This window comes from Nelumbo nucifera, chromosome 4, assembly GCF_055504915.1.
Source record: "Nelumbo nucifera cultivar China Antique chromosome 4, China Antique-T2T, whole genome shotgun sequence".
In the NCBI taxonomy this organism is placed as follows: domain Eukaryota; kingdom Viridiplantae; phylum Streptophyta; class Magnoliopsida; order Proteales; family Nelumbonaceae; genus Nelumbo; species Nelumbo nucifera.
In genome coordinates, this window is record NC_142652.1 from 89,330,822 (window position 1) to 89,347,995 (window position 17,174).

General features: G+C 38.4%; 1 protein-coding gene across 3 annotated transcripts in view; it reads left to right on the forward strand.

The window, feature by feature from the left end:
- The first annotated feature begins 1,903 nt into the window (after nt 1–1,903).
- The window catches only part of LOC104612220 (putative ATP-dependent DNA helicase CHR12), a 58,216-nt gene continuing 42,945 nt past the window's right edge, over nt 1,904–17,174 (forward strand). The window contains exons 1-6 of one of the 3 annotated variants that reach the window (XM_019200219.2): nt 1,904–1,981; nt 2,092–2,307; nt 2,660–2,816; nt 3,558–3,622; nt 4,101–4,295; nt 4,717–4,866. In XM_019200219.2, coding sequence (XP_019055764.1) covers nt 1,973–1,981; nt 2,092–2,307; nt 2,660–2,816; nt 3,558–3,622; nt 4,101–4,295; nt 4,717–4,866 — 792 coding nt within the window. In that variant the 5' untranslated portion in view covers nt 1,904–1,972. Of the gene's footprint in view, nt 2,308–2,659; nt 2,817–3,557; nt 3,623–4,100; nt 4,296–4,716; nt 4,867–17,174 lie in introns of all 3 variants that reach the window. The other 2 variants (XM_010279571.3, XM_088904314.1) reach the window with 2 other exon arrangements.

Below are 17,174 nucleotides of genomic sequence, written 5' to 3' on the forward strand. Positions count from 1 at the left end.
TATATATGACCATCATTTAGTAGGTGTTTGGTTCAGTTTAATTTTTTTCATTCAAACGTTTGTATTTTATTTGATTGTAAAAATGAGAAAGGTAATAATTACAATCATTTATGACAAATAGACACCACATCAGCGTAACAGTGAAAAATGCTTAACTGTTTGTGGAAGCTTTAGTATATGTTTGGCATCAATGCTGCAGTTGATGTGTGGCTTGGAGTACCATTTTCTGGAGCAATAACAACTTTTTCTGTTTGGTACCAATGCTCTAGGAAATGTTTTATGCACTTCTATCCATTTTCCGTTGCTACATTACTACCCTATTGACAACAACGAGCTTCAGCTCCAGAAAACGCCAAATTTGGCATTGCTCCAAGCCATGCCTTCCCGATACCCAAGGTGTGGCTTGGAGCACTATTTTTTATGGAAAAACGGTTCCAAATAGAAGGTTGTTTCCTAGAGCACCATTTTTCCTACATGGTGCTAATGTGGCACCGTTTTCTGGAGCAACAACAACGATTCCAAACAAACAGTTAATGATAGGCATGCACAGAAACCAAAGTCTACTTTTGCCATTCTCGATACATATGGAAGAGTATGAGAGAGGGATTGATGAAGTGACGCCTATGTGGCAGCATTTATTGAATAAACACCCACGAAACCAAACACCCTCTCAATCTCTCACTTAGTATATGGCTATAAGGTTAGGCTATTTTTTTCTTTTCTTTTTTCTTTTGGCTTCATGGGGTTACACAATGGGGTGAAGCCCATCCCCCTCCCTTAAAATGGATGACCGATGAGAAAGGGAAAATGGGTGAATGTTTTTCAAGTTGTATGGTTTGGTTGCAAAAAAGGGAAAATAGTGGAAAAATCACCATAATAACAATTATTAATTAATTCATAGAATAGTAATATTTTATTAATTATTTAATTGATTAATATTGATAATTAGTGAATTAATAAATAATTAAGAACTATTATTTTGATTTTGATTTTATTAATTTTATTATGTGAATTAATTATTTTTAATATTTATTTAGTTAATTAATTATTAGCTATTTTGTTGTTAATTATTAATTAGTTAATTGTTTTTATTTAGTATTTTATTATTCATTATTTAAAAGTAATAATTAGTTAATTAATTATTATTAATAATTAATATTTTAATTTTTATTAGTTTATATTATATTGTTGATATTTTTGTTTTATTAATACCTATGACTTAATTAATAAAATTTTAATAATTTAATATTTATTATTAATAAATTAATAATTTATTTTTAATTAATTAATTAATTAAATTTAATTAGTAAGTTATTTTAATTAAATTATTAATAGTCACTGATTATTTAGTTGTTCATTAATTAGCTGATTAATTAATTATTAACTTTTTCTGTTAATTAATTATTAGCTGAACCCACGGTCCTTTTGTTTTTTTTTTGGAAATTCACTGTCCAAATATTTGTAGTAAAGACGTTCGATTTAGTTGATTTATCTCTATGGTGGGACCACCAATCGAACTAAATCCACATAAAATGGAGAGCGGATCTGCTCCTCACTCATGGCGCCTCACACGAACATCCTACATCTCCCGTATTTATAAGATTATTCACGGGAGATGTTCTAAATGCACGGTGGATATTCCTGTGAGGCGCCCCTGTGTGAGGAGCAGATCCCGTCCCATAAGATGATGTATAGTCAACACGACAGAACTTCTCTGTCCGTTAGGGGGTGTTTGGTTGGTGATCAGAAATCCAGGATCTAGATTCTTGCCCACCCACGTGATGGATTGGTGGTTGTTGTGCTATTCGACATATTATCAGGGGTAATTTACTCGTACGAAATACTTTGGGTTGATTTCCGTCCTTTCGTATAAAAGTAGGGATATTGTCCGTAATTTGCCACTATTTTCCTCCATACAGAACCGAGAGGGCGAGAGGGGTTTCGCAAAGTGAAAGAAGGGACGAGAGAGGGAATGGAAACAGTAAGTAAGAAGAGTTTTGTAAGCAGAATGCAAAAACCGTTGGGTTTTTATATTTGAAATCTCAAATATTAGTTAACATCCGTTTCTTCTTTCCCGCCATGGTGGCCCAGTTGGAGAATCGATCCTCCCTCGACCAAATACAGAAGACCAAGGCATTGATCTGCGCCCTGAATCTCATCTCCAGAAACCTTCCTCTTCCTCCTGAGATCTTCGATACTGTTTCGTCCATCTACAGTGCCGACGATGTGGCCGATGACGCTGTGGAGGATGATGGTGGAGGTAAAGCCCACAGTAAGGACGGTGACCGCTTCCCGGAGGAGGATTCGGTATGGCTTCTCTCGACGCCCTTTTCTCTTCGTATTTTCTTGGGTTGGTTAGCATCGGATTTTGCTTCTCTTTAGTCTTTATGGAATATTCAAGATGAGGTCCACTGACCTTAGGACAGAGAGCCTGCAGTTATGCGGGTTTGATCCTGTGCCTCTATATACTGAAGGACACTGAGTGACCATCTAAGCTTACTAAGCTACTGGGTCATTGGCATGGTGTTTAATTGATTATGACACCACATATCATCTGCTTTTCATGATGCTATGTTGTAGTTTCTGCTGTAGCTTTATTGACTACAAGAATTATGATTTAGCTCTAAATTTGAATTTTCTGTGAACCTTTATGATGCAGGGTGGCCCTAGGGATTTGAATGAGGGGTATTCAATAATGGAGCTTGAAGATGCACTGGTGAAGCAACGGCCATATTGCATTTCGGGTTTGGGGTTGATAGAGTCAAGGGAAAGTCTTTTGGAAAGCCATATTCATCGTCGTTTAACTGAGCTTGAAGGTTACTATTTCATTCATTCTTTTAAGAAGCTTAATGTTGTGCCTTTATTTGTATATGACTAGGATCGATGAATTTTATCTGTTCATGATTGTTAATAACTTTGCTTTCAAAGATTCCAACCTCTACTGATCTACATTTAATTTGCCAATAACCTCATTGATAGAAAACTACCATTTGGATTTCTGATGTCTACAGGAAAAAAAACTTTGAAAATCATTTATCTTTTTCAGTATGACAGCTTCTGACTGTTTTCCTTCTTTAATCTGTGGAACTGTGATATTGTAAATTCATATTTTTCCTTATATTTGCAAATTAGGAGCTTAACTCTAAAACATTAACCAAAAGGACGGTCACCTAACAGTATGCAGATACATGCAGAGTATTATAGAAAAGGGAAACTACCTTTCAGTGTGATCCTACAAAGGATGTCTTTTATGCCACAATGCTTGATCAAATAATCAGCTGCTCCAAAGATGGAAGCTTAAGCTTATCAGTTTAGTTGATTTTTGGCCAAATGATCTCCTTAGTTTGGTCCATTCAGTGGTTGGTCCCAATAGAACTTCTAAATTTGATACTAATAATGAAAAGAAAAAAACTTCACATCTGACCTGCACAGAAAATTTTCATTTATTCTGTTAATGAAATGATACCAATGCACTTTTCGAAATGAAGCTTTACTATATTTCCAGCTATTTGGGAGTTCTTTATCGTAGCTGACTCTACATATTATAATGAAAACAGAGTTGCCTTCGAGTAGAGGTGAGGACCTGCAGATGAAGTGCTTACTTGAGCTATATGGTCTAAAGGTAACTTTATAGTTAAAAGTGCTATGACCACTGAATCATTCTTACACATAAAAAAGATCATTTTACTTCCATATAGTTGTCCATGGTCATGAATCAGTATTTTTGAGATATGCTTGCATAACAAAATTTGTGCTTTGAGTTACAAGATTATCAATTTTTTGTAGAGACCATATAACTGTTTATATTGTTGGAAAGCATAGTTTACATCTATCAATAAATTGGATGGAGAAGTTTTTTTCTCAAATTGTGGCAACAGGAAGAGTATCTTGTACCCTGCGTTGCCTTTTTTGGCTCATTCATTTGGATACACACTGCTGAGGGGTGTATTCCAGGGCAATTAATGCTAGTATAGTTACCACAACGTTACCTATTATGCGTGAACACTTCACTGTTTTTAGGTCTCCTATAACTTATTTTCTTTTGAAATTGAGGGATGACATTTGTTCTGTCCTTGTGGGCAAGGATGTTTTTCTACCAGTTAGCAGATTTGCAAGGCAAGGTTAGGACTGAAGTGTGTTCAGAGTATTGGTTGCGTGATAATTGTGCATATCCAGACAAGCAGTTGTTTGACTGGGGAATGATGCGTTTGCATCATCCCTTTATTATGTATGGTGTGGGAGATGCTTTTGCCATGGAAACTGATGAGCGGCTGCGAAAGAAACGGGAAGCAGAGGTGATTTAGTACTATATATGTTGCTTGTTTTTTTCTAGATTCTTTTTCTTCCTTAAATGGGAGGTGTAAAGCTTGATGTTAATGGAAGTTTGCACTGTATTTGATGCATCCAGACTAGGCATTCACCTTTGCAAAATTTTACCTGCTTAGATTCTTTTAGATAATTAGAGATTTAGAGGAGTTGTGGTAAGAAATCCAATGGTTGTAACCATCCTATCAGGTTAACATTTCTATTAGGATAACTCCTAGAAAGGTAACAACTTGTTGTGGTTTCCTCCCTCTTGTATAATGCTTAAAGTATGGATCTTTAATTCATTTATGGGATTTGTGGATTCCATTCCTGGACACATTATATTAAATTTTTATCTTGTTTTCATAATATTCTGTTCAGTGCTAATTTTGTGAAATCTCTTTGTTATAGAGACTGTCAAGGTTAGAAGAGGAGGAAAAAAACCGTATGGAGACCAAAAAAAGGAAATTTTTTGCAGAAATTCTTAATGCTGCTCGTGAGTTTCAATTGCAAGCACAAGCTGCTCTGAAACGCCGCAAACAAAGGAATGATGGGGTCCAGGCATGTCCTTTATTCTGTCCCTAGTAATGTGTTTATATGTTCCATATGAAATCATGTTTTATACATCTTGGCTTTGTTTTTCACTTTCTTCATTGTATATCTTGTCTTCCTAATAACTGACCTTCGATCCATATCTTGATCTAATCCAAGAATCAAGATATGTTGCCTACCTGAGTCTAACATTTACCTGACTTAGGTTTGGTCAAGGTAGTGGGATAGGGCATAAAGGTTGGAATCAAGTTAAAGTATAGGTAGCAATACATGAATTTTTGTTCACATTTTTTATTATCTTTTCTTGATATATATATGTACTTATATCGCCATCATATGTTCTAACTACTAAACCACACTCCATTTATCTATACTTGTTGTAATTTGATCTCTACTTTTAGGGAGGGTTAAGAGATTTTACCCCTCCCTTCCTGTTGTATTTTTCACTCATCTTTTCTTCTTAATAAAAGTTTCTTTTATTGATAAAAAAAAGGTGTACGAGTCTTACATCTCAAAGCAAGGGTCAAGAAAAACACCTTGAGACTCAAGCTTAAAGTGTATTATCATATTATGTCAAAACATTTGTTATATTGATTAAATAGTTGTAAGAGTGTAGGAGGAAGAAAAGAAGAGAAGAAGAGGAAGAAGAGGAGAGTTACAGGAAAAGAGGGTGTTATTGTTTATGTTTATTAGAATCTTAGGGAAATTTTGTGTGGCGAAGGAGGCCATGGAGAAAGGGAGGTTTCAGCAGACTGAGGTTCGAAGAAGATCTCTAAGGGTGGAAGCAAAGCGGTTCCTATTTGAAAGTTACAGGGTGAAAGGGAAGAAAGCTTTAAAAATCAGAGAAATTAATATGGCCATGGTGTTGCTGGTAGGGGAAGAAGCATAGGTGTGGTTTCAGACTTTCATCGAAGATGCTGTTCAGGTGAGTAGGAAGTCTGAATACAAAGATTCAATTGAGACTAATGGCATGAGGTATATAACAGAAAGAAGGGAGAATCCTAAAGGAAGGTACGTGGTGCTTATGGAATTCTTTGGGGAAGGAAAAAAGCAGATGGTCTGCTTCCCTGAAGGTAAGAAGTGGAATGGCTGGGAAGAAGTTTCAGGGATCTTGAAGGACTTCATTACATGGGAGAAAGCTAGAGAAGAAAGTAGAAGGGAGCTAGTAGAAGAAACACAGGGGGTTTATGGAGACTCTACAGTGAGGGAGCAGAAGGAAATGCCAGAAGAGGTAACAGAAATGCAGCTCATGGCTCAAGCATCAAAGGACTGTAGAATGGTTTGCAACATGCATAAGAATGACTGGGAGAAGAAATTTATTGTTACCTTAACAGCCCCACCGAAGGACTGGAAGAGAATTGCTGAGGAGTTGCTAAAGAAGCTGAAGTTAAACAGTACTGTTATTTTAACCCCCTTTGAAAAGTGTAAGGCCCTTCTAGAGTTGGTAGAAGAGAAAATGGAACTCCAGGCTATGTGTTGTCAATTGGAGTCAGCCTCTGTGACTGTTTCAAAATGGACTCCTCATTCTAACTCTAAGGATCTGCACGCGAGGGACAAAGTAATTGTTCGAATCTTGGGGCTACCGTTTCACCTATGGATTTCAGATGTTTTTGCCTCAATAGCTACTCTGTGCAAAGCAAGGTTAGAGGGTTTTTTTGTTAAAGACCTCTATTCAGCTGCAGTATGTTTGAGTAATGTAAACTTGGAAGATATCCCACGTTCAGTAAAGGTACTGGTTGATGGAATCTTTTTTTCAGCCTGGCTAGTAGCAGCCATTGAAGCTGAGTTTTGGAGGGAGGGAAGAAGGGAAGAAGATGAGAAGGTAGAAGAATGGTTACGTGGAAGAAGTCACGTGGATGCAGGAAAGGAGAAAGGAAATTACACTGAAATGGCTAAGCAAAATCTGGGGAGAGGAAAAGGTGAACTAAAAGAGGAAGAAGCTTATAAGGCAAGGAAGGAAAGGGATGAGACACACGGCTGGTCTTATGCTGAGGCGCTGACCAATGGACCTCGACGTGTGAAACAATCCCAAATTCAAATTTCAAAAGAAGGGGTGGGTCAGCCAGCTGGTGTATCAGATTTGAACAGAACTGAGCCATTAGGGTCAAATGTTAATAACCCATCACTTGGCACTTTAAGTAATCACATGATGGGTTATAAGAAAAATGGGCCTGGGCTTTTGAAACAGGGGCGGGGTACCTTGAAACATAATTGGGGCCCAGCTGTTGGGCATTAAAGGGCACGTGAGTCATAAGGACAGCCCATTGATGGACGGTAATGCTAGTCCATCTTCTTCCTCTTTGATCAAGTCAGTGACAAGGAAACCGAAAATACCAAGGCAGTGTTCGGCAATGATCTGGGTACAGAGTAAAGGGAAAACTCTGGTTTCCCCTGAAAAGCGAAACCCAAAATTTAATAGATGTGATGGTAAAGGTAAGGAGAAGGTACAAGACCTAGATTCAGAGTTTGAAGAGAGTTCCAGCGAGGGTGAGTCAGACTTGAGTGAATACTCAAGCTTGGGCAGTATAGATCAAACAGTGCGGATTGATATGAACGAAGCAGAGAGTTTCAACACTGAAGAATTGTTCTTGGGAGAAGAAAAGGAAAAATCGACCAATACAAAAGAAACAAAGGAATCTGGGCAGGCAGTACATGCAGTCAAAGTTGAGCAGACGGCACCTTCCCCTGACTTAGAGAGATTACCTCCTGTGTTCCAGCAAGAACAGGATGCACAGGAAGTGAGTCAAGAGGAAACTTTGAAGATGAGTATGGAGGCAATGGAGAAGGGTGCATTTGAAAAGGTTATAGGCGCAACCAGAATTGTTAATAATCCCACTCCCACTCAACATAGGCAAATTTCAGGGGCTGATTCTGATTTGCTGGGCTCCAAACAGGACTTCCCAACCACACTTGTCTTCGATCCTCATCGAACGTCTCCAAGTAAGTGTGTCCTTTCAGTTTTGGCTACTGATATGCGTGCTCTGCCCGAAAAAGGTACACCAGCTACCTAGCTTGATTGGTTAAGGAGAGAGGGTGGAGATAGGACTGTGAGATTAGAAGAGGGAGAGGTAGAAGATAGGAGGGGGAGGGAAGAGGAAGTGGAACGGATTTGGGGCCTAATCAGTGAAATTCTTGAGGATTGGAAAAAAAAAGAAAGAGATAAGTCAGGAGGGTGTGTAAGAAAAGGATGACCCAATCTTAAGGGAGAATACAAAAGAGCAAGGAATTCAGAAGACAAAGATGTTTTCTAGAAAGAGTGAAGAAAAAAACAAAAAGCGGAAGAAGAAAAAGACAGAAGTGGAAAGGCTGATCTTTGATGTAGAGGGTGATATCGAATTTAGTGGGAGAGGAGATAGACATAAGCAACCAAAGTAGGGAGGGAAGAATAAAAAGAGGGTTCAAATTAAAAGGTGAAAACATGAAATTAATTAGTTGGAATGTAAAAGGTTTGGGGAGTGCAAGGAAAAGGAGTGTGATAAAAGACCTAATAAAAAGAGAGGATCCTGATGTGGTAATGCTGCAAGAGACCAAATTAACAGAATTGAATCGAAGGTTGATCAGTAGTGTGTGGAGATCAAGAGGAATAAGATGGGTTGAGGCTCCATCTTGGGGGGCTTTAGGGGGTATAGTGATCTTGTGGAAGGATGAAGTGATTGAAGCAATGGAAGAATTGATAGGTAGGTATACCATATCATTAAAATTCAAGAGCGTGGAGGATGGATTCAATTGGGTGTTAACTAATGTCTATGGACCAAATAGTTATAGAGAGAGAAGTGATATGTGGGAGGAACTGTTTGCAATTTGGGGTTTGTGGGAAGGTGCTTGGTGTTTGGGAGGGGACTTCAATGTGATAAGGTTTTCCAATGAAACTTCTAATCCCAATCAGTCTATCACCACTAGTATGAGGAAATTTAATGAATTCATAGACTTGTGTGAATTGAAGGAGATCTCCTTGTTGCAATCCAATTTCACTTGGTCCAATTTTCAGGAAAACCCACTATGCTCAAAGCTAGATAGATTTCTGTTCAATATAGGATGGGAAAATCATTGGGAAGGTTTGGTTTCCAGAGCGTTGCCTAGAGTCACTTCAGATCACCACCCCATTAGATTAGGAACAGAAATCTTTTTACATGGCCCTACTCCTTTCAAATTGAAAACATGTGGTTGATGCATCCGGATTTTATTCGGAAAGTGGAGGATTGGTAGAAGGAGGAATTAAGGGGAATAAGGTGGGAAGGAATCAAATTCCATGAGAAATTGCAAAGATTAAGATCTAAAATGAAAGAGTGGAATATGGACCATTTTGGAAGGTTAGAGGAAAGGAAACTGACTCTAATTTCCCAGATTGAAGAGTTGGACAATGTGGAAAATGAGAGAAATCTCTGTGTGGAAGAGAGGGATTTAAGATGGAAATCAAAGAAAGAATTGGAAGAAGTCCTCAAGAGAGAGGAAATTTCTTGGAGACAAAAGTCAAGACAAAAATGGATAAAGGAAAGGGATGGGAATACAAAATTCTTTCACGCGATCGCCAATGGAAGAAGGTGCAAAAACTTTGTGGCTAGGTTGGAAATCAATGGAGAGCTAATCTCAAATCAGGGAGAAATTGCCAAAATCTTTGTGGACCACTTTAAATCCCTTTATAGGAGACCTCTAGAGGATAGGATGAGTTTAGAAGGATTGGAGTGGCCTTTACTAGATGAGGAGGCAGCAAATTGGCTGGAAAGAGATTTTGAGGAAGAAGAAATAAGAAAGGCAGTGTTCTCCATAAATAGGTCTAAAGCACCGGGCCTAGATGGATTCACAATGGCTTTCTATCAAGATCGTTGGGAAGTGTTGAAAGATGATTTGATTAAAGTCTTTAAGGAATTCTCAAATACACATATTGTTAGCCCTGGAGTTAATGCAACTTTCTTGGCCTTGATTCCAAAGAAAGGTGATGCTAGCCATCCAAAGGATTTCCGACCCATTAGTCTAGTGACTAGTGTTTACAAGATAATGGCTAAAGTCCTATCATTGAGGATCAAAGTAATTCTCCCTTCCCTCATTTGTCAGTATCAAGGAGCTTTTGTTCAAGGGAGACAAATAGTTGATCAAATTCTAATAGCCAATGAATGTGTAGAGGAGATGAAGAGGTCTAGGAAGGAAGGTTTTGTGTGCAAATTGGACTTAGAAAAGGCCTATGACATGGTGGATTGGGGTTTTTTGCAAGAAGTTTTGCATCAACGGGGGTTTGGGGGGTGCAGTTGGATGCTTGGGTGTGTACGATCTTGTCATTTTTCTATCCTTGTTAATGGAGTGGTAAAAGACTTATTCCCAACTTGCAGAGGGTTAAGGCAAGGTGATCCCCTCTCACCCTTCCTTTTTACTTTAGTGGCAGATGTCTTCAGTAGACTCCTCTCTAAGGCAGATAGAGAAGATGACTTTAGGGGTTGGAGAGTGGGTAGAGACAATGTTCCAATTACTCATCTCCAATTTGTAGATGATATCATTATTTTTTGTGAAGGAGGAGACATCAGGAAGGTCGGGAGATTGAAAAATCCAATCAAGAGGTTTGAAAAAGTGTCAAATATGAAAATCAATTTGGACAAGAGTTGCATAGCAGGGATTAATATGGGGGGGATGGCCCTACATAGGATAGCAAATTGCTTAGAATGTCATATCACCCCGTGGCCTTTGACCTACCTAGGGCTTCCCCTAGGTGCAAACCCGATGGAAAGTAGATTTTGGAACCCAGTTATAGAAAGATGTAAAAATAGATTGGCTGCTTGGAAGAGCTTTGGGAGGTAGGATCACTCTGATAGAATCATAAAATCAACTTTGGCTAACCTACCCATCTACTTCCTATCTGTTTTTAGGATTCCACCGAGAGAACAAAAGAAATTAGAAAAAATTATGAGGGATTTCCTTTGGGAGCTGGGAGAGACCAAAAAGGATCACTTAATAAAATGGGAGGTTGTGTAAAAGAAAGGAAGAAGTGGTTTAGGTCTAGGAAATGTAAGGAAGAAGAATACAACTCTGTTAGGGAAATGTTTATTGAGATGGCCTCTTGAGAGAGAAAATTTGTGGGTTGAAGTAGTGGCAAGTATACATAATAGACTGGGGATGGCTGGGACGCTAGTGTATCGCGTAGGGCTACCTTGGAAGCACCTTGGAAAGCAATTCATAGCCTCCTCCCTCAGTTTCTCAAGTACATCAGGTATGATGTTGGCTCAGGGAATTTAATTTGGTTTTGGGAAGACACCTGGCTTGGTGACCGGCCTTTAAAGGAGGTGTTTCCTTCTTTGTATTCTATTTCATTGTATGAAAATAAGGTCTTTTCAAATTTTTTGGTTCTTCCTTCTTTGCCTTCGAGTCTTAATTGGGATCTCGGATTTCGAAGGGGTTTGAGGGATGAGGAAGCAACTTGTCTGTCAAAGCTTCTCCTTCTTCTTGATAGTGTTTGCTTAGAGCTTTCTTGTCCAGATAGAAGAATATGGTTCCCAAGCTCTAAAGGTTCCTTTTCTTGTGCCTCCTTTTTTAAAGCTCTTTGTCAGTCCCTTTCCTCTCTGTCCTTTCCTTGGAAAGAAGTGTGGTTTCAGCTGATTCCCCCTAAAATTCAGGCCTTCTATTGGGAAGTGGCTCTCGGGAAAATTACCATTTACTAATTTCCTGTTCATTTGCTACAGCTATATGGGATTGGTTTTTCTCTTTGTTTGGGTGCAGGTGGAATATGCCAACGGAGATAAAAATGTTGTTTGTCTACCTTTACTTTACCGAAGAAGAGGGGAAGAGTAATGTGGAGGTACACTAGAGCAGCAGTGGTGTGGACCTTGTGGGAAGAGAGAAATGCCAAAATCTTCCAAGAGAAAGAAAGGAGCATACGACAAATTATGGAGTGTGTAATGACTAGGGTTATACATTGGCTACAAACGTTGGAACTATTCAAAAATTTCACATTTGATGATATTTGGAGGAATTGGCCTTTAGTGGATTCTAGCTCAGTGCAAAAGGTTAAGTCAAGGTTGTCTTGGATTCCTCCCATTGAAGGATTTCTGAAACTAAACTTCGATGGGAGTAGCCAAGGAAACTCAGGACCAGCTACAATAGGAGTGGTCATCAGAGACAAGGAAGGAAAGTTAAGAGCACTCTCTCAAGACCAGTGGGGAATGGAGACTCCTTAAAGGCAGAATTGTATGCAGCCCTACAAGGCGTACAGATTGCACAAGAGTTAGGATTGGAGAATTTGGTGATAGAAGGGGACTCCAAGGTGGTGGTGGATTGGATAAAAAACCCAGATTCATTGATTTGTGCTTACAGAAATGAAATGAAGAAATTCAAATGGATAACTCAGCAGATGGATGTAACTATACAATGGGTGGGGAGGGAGGCAAATGCTTTTGCTGATTCTCTAGCTAAACAAGGAGTAACTAGGGATCAATTGTACTGGGCCCACTTGTATCTTTATGATGTTTCTGTATTAATGAGTGAGGCTGCACCTAGAGCCTCATATTGGGATACTTGTAACAGACTATTTATCATCTGCTTCTAATGAAATCAATTGAATTTTTATCTATAAAAAAAGAGGATGTTTATTGTTCACACCCAAAAGGTTTCTTTTTATATTAAAGAAAAATATACATTTATGCCCCTATATGGGCACCCAAATACAAATAAGAGGGAATGACAGCAATGCCCTTATGCCAAATACATATTCTCAACACTCCCCCTCAAGCTGAGCATAGATATCTATCATGCCCAACTTGCTTAGGTTTCTATCAAATTTCAGCTTGTGGAGACCCCTAGTGAGACAATCAGCAAGTTGATCTTCTGACTTGACAAGAGCACACATTTATACATTGGCTATCTTTTCTCTAATGAAATGCCTATCAACCTCAATGTGCTTTGTGTGGTCATGCTAAACAATGTTATGAGCAATGTTTATAGCAGCTTGGTTATCACAGTAAGTCTCATTGGGGCTTCAACCTGGATCCTAATCTTAGATAACAAGGTCTTTACCCATAGCAATTATAATACACTATGAGCCACAACTCTATATTTGGCTTCAACACTAGATTGGGCAATAGTAGATTGTTTTTTGCTTCTCCAAGATACAACATTACCTCCTATCGAAGTGCAATAACCAAAGGTGGATCTTCTGTCATCCACATAACTTGCCCAATCAGCATCAGTATAAGCCTTGACCTTGAGATGTCCCTGGTTGGAGGACAACATTCCTTTTCCTGGACACCCCTTTAGGTAGGCAAGAATCTTGTTGACGGACTGCATATGTGAAGTTCTAGGGTTATGCATATACTAACTCACTACGCTTATGACATAGGATATATTAGGTCGAGTCAGGCACAATTAAAGAAGTCGACAAGCAAGTCTTTGGTAAACACCATTGTCTGGAAGAATGTTTCCATCGTCAACACTCAGTTTATGATTGGGGTCAATGAGAGTTTCAACTGGCTTGCACCCTAATTTCCCGACCTCATGAAAGAGATCAAGGATAGACTTTCTCTATGAAATGAGCGTCCCTCCCTTTGACCTTATCACTTCAATTCCAAGAAAGTATCTGAGATTTCCGAGATCTTTGATCTCAAATTTAGAACCAAGAAATGACTTTACTTGGTTTATCCTAGAGTGATCATCTCTAGTGACAACAATATCATCAACATACACTAGCAATAGAGTCACTAGGTCATTAACCCTTCTTATCAACAGTGTATGGTCTACCTGTGATTGTGTGAACCCGATTTTGAGAACAGCTTTTTTGGATCTATCAAACCAAGCTCTAGGAGACTACTTAAGCCCATAAAGAGATTTTTTTAGACGACAAACCTTCCTCTTGAAGGTCTTCATTCAAGAAGGCATTCTTTACCTCCATTTGGTATAATGACCATGAATAATAAGCAACAAAAAACATAATGACTCGGATAGAGTTCATTTCAGCTATAGGAGCAAATGTCTCATGATAGTCAATCTCATAAGTTTGGGTATGCCCTTTTGCTACCAACCTAGCTTTGTATCTTTCAATTGATTCATTAACCCGATGTTTAATAGTATACACCCACTTGCAACCCACTAGGACATTATCCTCAGGAAGAGGAATGATCTCCCAGGTGTGGTTCTTTATAAGGGCCTCCATCTCTTGGTTCATAGCATCCTTCCACTGAGGGGATTGCACTACATTTGACAAATTATGAGGAACAAAAATAGAGGAAATAGCAGAAATATAGGCACAATAGGAAGGTGAAAGAGCATCATAAGATACATAGTTAGTGATGGGATAGGTAGTGCATTTTCTTTTTCCTTTTCAAACTGCAATGGGAAGATTAATGTTAGATTGTGAAATATTAGGCTCAATAATAGTAGGAATAGGAACTTCAGGGTTGCTTTCAAAATTACCTAGAGGCGGGTGATTAGATTGTTGTGGACATTTAGACTCAGGAGTAACCTTATTTTTGCGTCTTACGAACCACTACTACCAGGAGCACTACTAAGGAACGGGAGGAGGAGTAGGAATATTGTTACTACAAATGGGAAGGAAGGAAAATGGACCAGGAATGTCCATAGAGATAGGAACAGGAAAACAAAAGGGAGTCCTATCTTCATTGACACTCTCCCTCTGAAGAGAAGGACAAGTGGGCTGGAAATATGGAGTGGACTCAAGAAATATAACACCCTTAGATACATACCGGCGGACAGAATGGGGATCAAAGCACTTGTACCTCTTTTGGACCGAATAGTAACCCAAAAAATTGCACTTGATAGATTTAGGATCAAGTTTGAAATGAGAAGGACTCATGTCATAAACAAAGTAGTTACAACCAAAAACTCTGAGAGGTAGACGAAAAATGGGATCTTTAAGGAAAAGAAGTTGATGAAGAGATTGAAGACAAAGGGTCCGTGAAGGAAGTCTATTAATGAGATACACTGATGCTTCAACTGCATATGTGAAGAAACTCCCTGATGTACAGTTATGAGATTTGTAAGAGAACTAAGAGATAAAAGGTTTTTGTATAACTAAGGAACATGGAGAACAAAGCTCAGAGAAAGATCACGAGTAAGCTTAACTTCACCCATACCAGAAATTGGAGTATGAGATCCATCAACTACAGTGATTTTGCCCCCCCCCCCCCCCCTGGAGCCAATTTATAGCAAGTGAAGTGGGACATCATACCAGTCATATGTGCCCTAGTTCTGGAGTTCACAATCTAGGAGCTAGCAGAAGAAGATTGGCAAGCAAGTGCAGTACTTGTATTTGCAAAAGCATTGGAAGGATTACTAGAACCAGTAAAGGTAGAGGACTTAGGCTTCTCAAGTTGAGTCAGTAGGATCCTGAGCTTCTCCATCACATTAGAGGGATAATGTGTAGGAGCTTGTACATTAGGAGGACAATCCACTCCAATAGTAGCAAGGTGAACACATTTCACTTCTTTGTTGTTTTAAACCTTTCAAGCTTCAAATGCGGATTTAGTTTCCAACACCTATGCTTGGTCTGCTTTGGCTTCTTTCAATATTCACATACCACTTCATCAGGTTTTACATTAACACCATTTCTACTTATACTCTACTTGGGTTTGGAAGACATATAAATAGAATGGTCCACCATTGAAGTCTGCATCATGGCAACCCTTCTAATCTCCTCTCCCTGTACCAAGGAATGTAGTAGCAAGAGAAACAATATTTGCACTCAAGATATGTTGTTGAGTAAAATCATACTCAGCATTCAATCCAACTAAGAAGTCAAACACTTAATTCTTCTCAACATACTTCTGGTATTGTTCACCATCCTCAAGGTTTCCATTCCAAGGCCTCCAGATGGTCCATTTCTTCTTATAGAGACTGCAAGGAAGAGAAGTACATGGCTATAGTCCTCTCCCCCTAATGCATATTATAGGCTTATCTTTAGAGTTAGACTTGGGCTGTATTTTTTGCCTGAGAGTATGTGGCTGTAACACAATCCCAAATATCCTTGGCAGTGGAGAAGAACATGTAGTTATGGGCAACATGTGGCTGCATCGAACACACCATCTATGACATAACTAAAGAATTATCTTGTTCCCATTTGGCAAATTTGGGGTCATCAGGTTTCAGCTTCCCCTCCTTACTAGTAATGAATCCTGGCTTACCCTACCTCCAATAGTAAGCTTGACTGATTGAGAGGTTCCATTAAATTTCACAATGGTTATCATACCACTAGAGGCATCAACATTGCCCGGGAGCACTCCAGTAACAGTCTGTACTTCCATTGACATAGTAACATTGAAAAAATTGTAAATATAGCCTTTGCTAAAAACAATTGTAATTTTCATGGTGGTGGGGTAGGTCAAATTTTGTATTCCTGTCCCAATAAGTTGGATAAGGTTCAGTTTGGGACCCATACTGAACCCAACCTGTTGACATCCCTACATTACATATAGTGACTAGTTGTTTTGGTCTCTCTAGTCAATTGATGACTAGTCAGTGCCACTGACTAGTTGATGAAAAAGGATATGTTCTGAATTTAAGATATTGATGTAATCTCATAAATAAGTCAATATAGACTACAACATGCAATAAAAGAATGACCTTGAACATTTATTTTATTGTCTTCATTTTGCAAACATAAAAAATAAAAGGTCAAATTGGATAGGCTAGGAAAGGGAATTACAACCTTTGTTTTCCAAAGGAGTGCAACCTTGACTAATCAGTGTGCGCTTTGTTTGTGCAACTCTGCACCAACACAGCACTGATTGAAAGAAAACTTAAAAGTACTCCTGCATTCTCTTCTTTTATTTTATGTTTTTTTTTTCTATTTTATATGTCATCATCCAATCGTGCTCCATCACAAATATTTAAGACAATGGCATGAATATAACAAAATACAAACATACTCAATATTATTTCAAATAATTTGAAATACAAGCAAACAAATAAAGCTTTAAAATAACTTTGTTGTTAATTGACTAGTTGATGATTAGTCATCCTAGATGATTGCATCATGAGTATTGACCAACTAGTTAGTGGTACAGTTAGTCCAGTCCTCAACTGACTAGTTGGTTGATGACTTGCTGACACTTTTAACACTGATGGTGTATGATATTGTGAGTTTCATGAAAAAAATTGAGAACAAAATAGCATTTATTGTGGTTCTATATGAGTGGTCTTTTTTTTTTTCTTTTGAGAAAGAGAGAGGGAGAGTTAAGTAGTTTCATTGATACTTAACTATAACCATGTACAAGTATTCTCCATGTAGAGCAAGAGAACTATACATGATAATGAAAGGATGTACAAGATAATTATAGAAAAGAATATGTGAAGTTCCAAAAAGCTACTCGACAAACTCTACGATA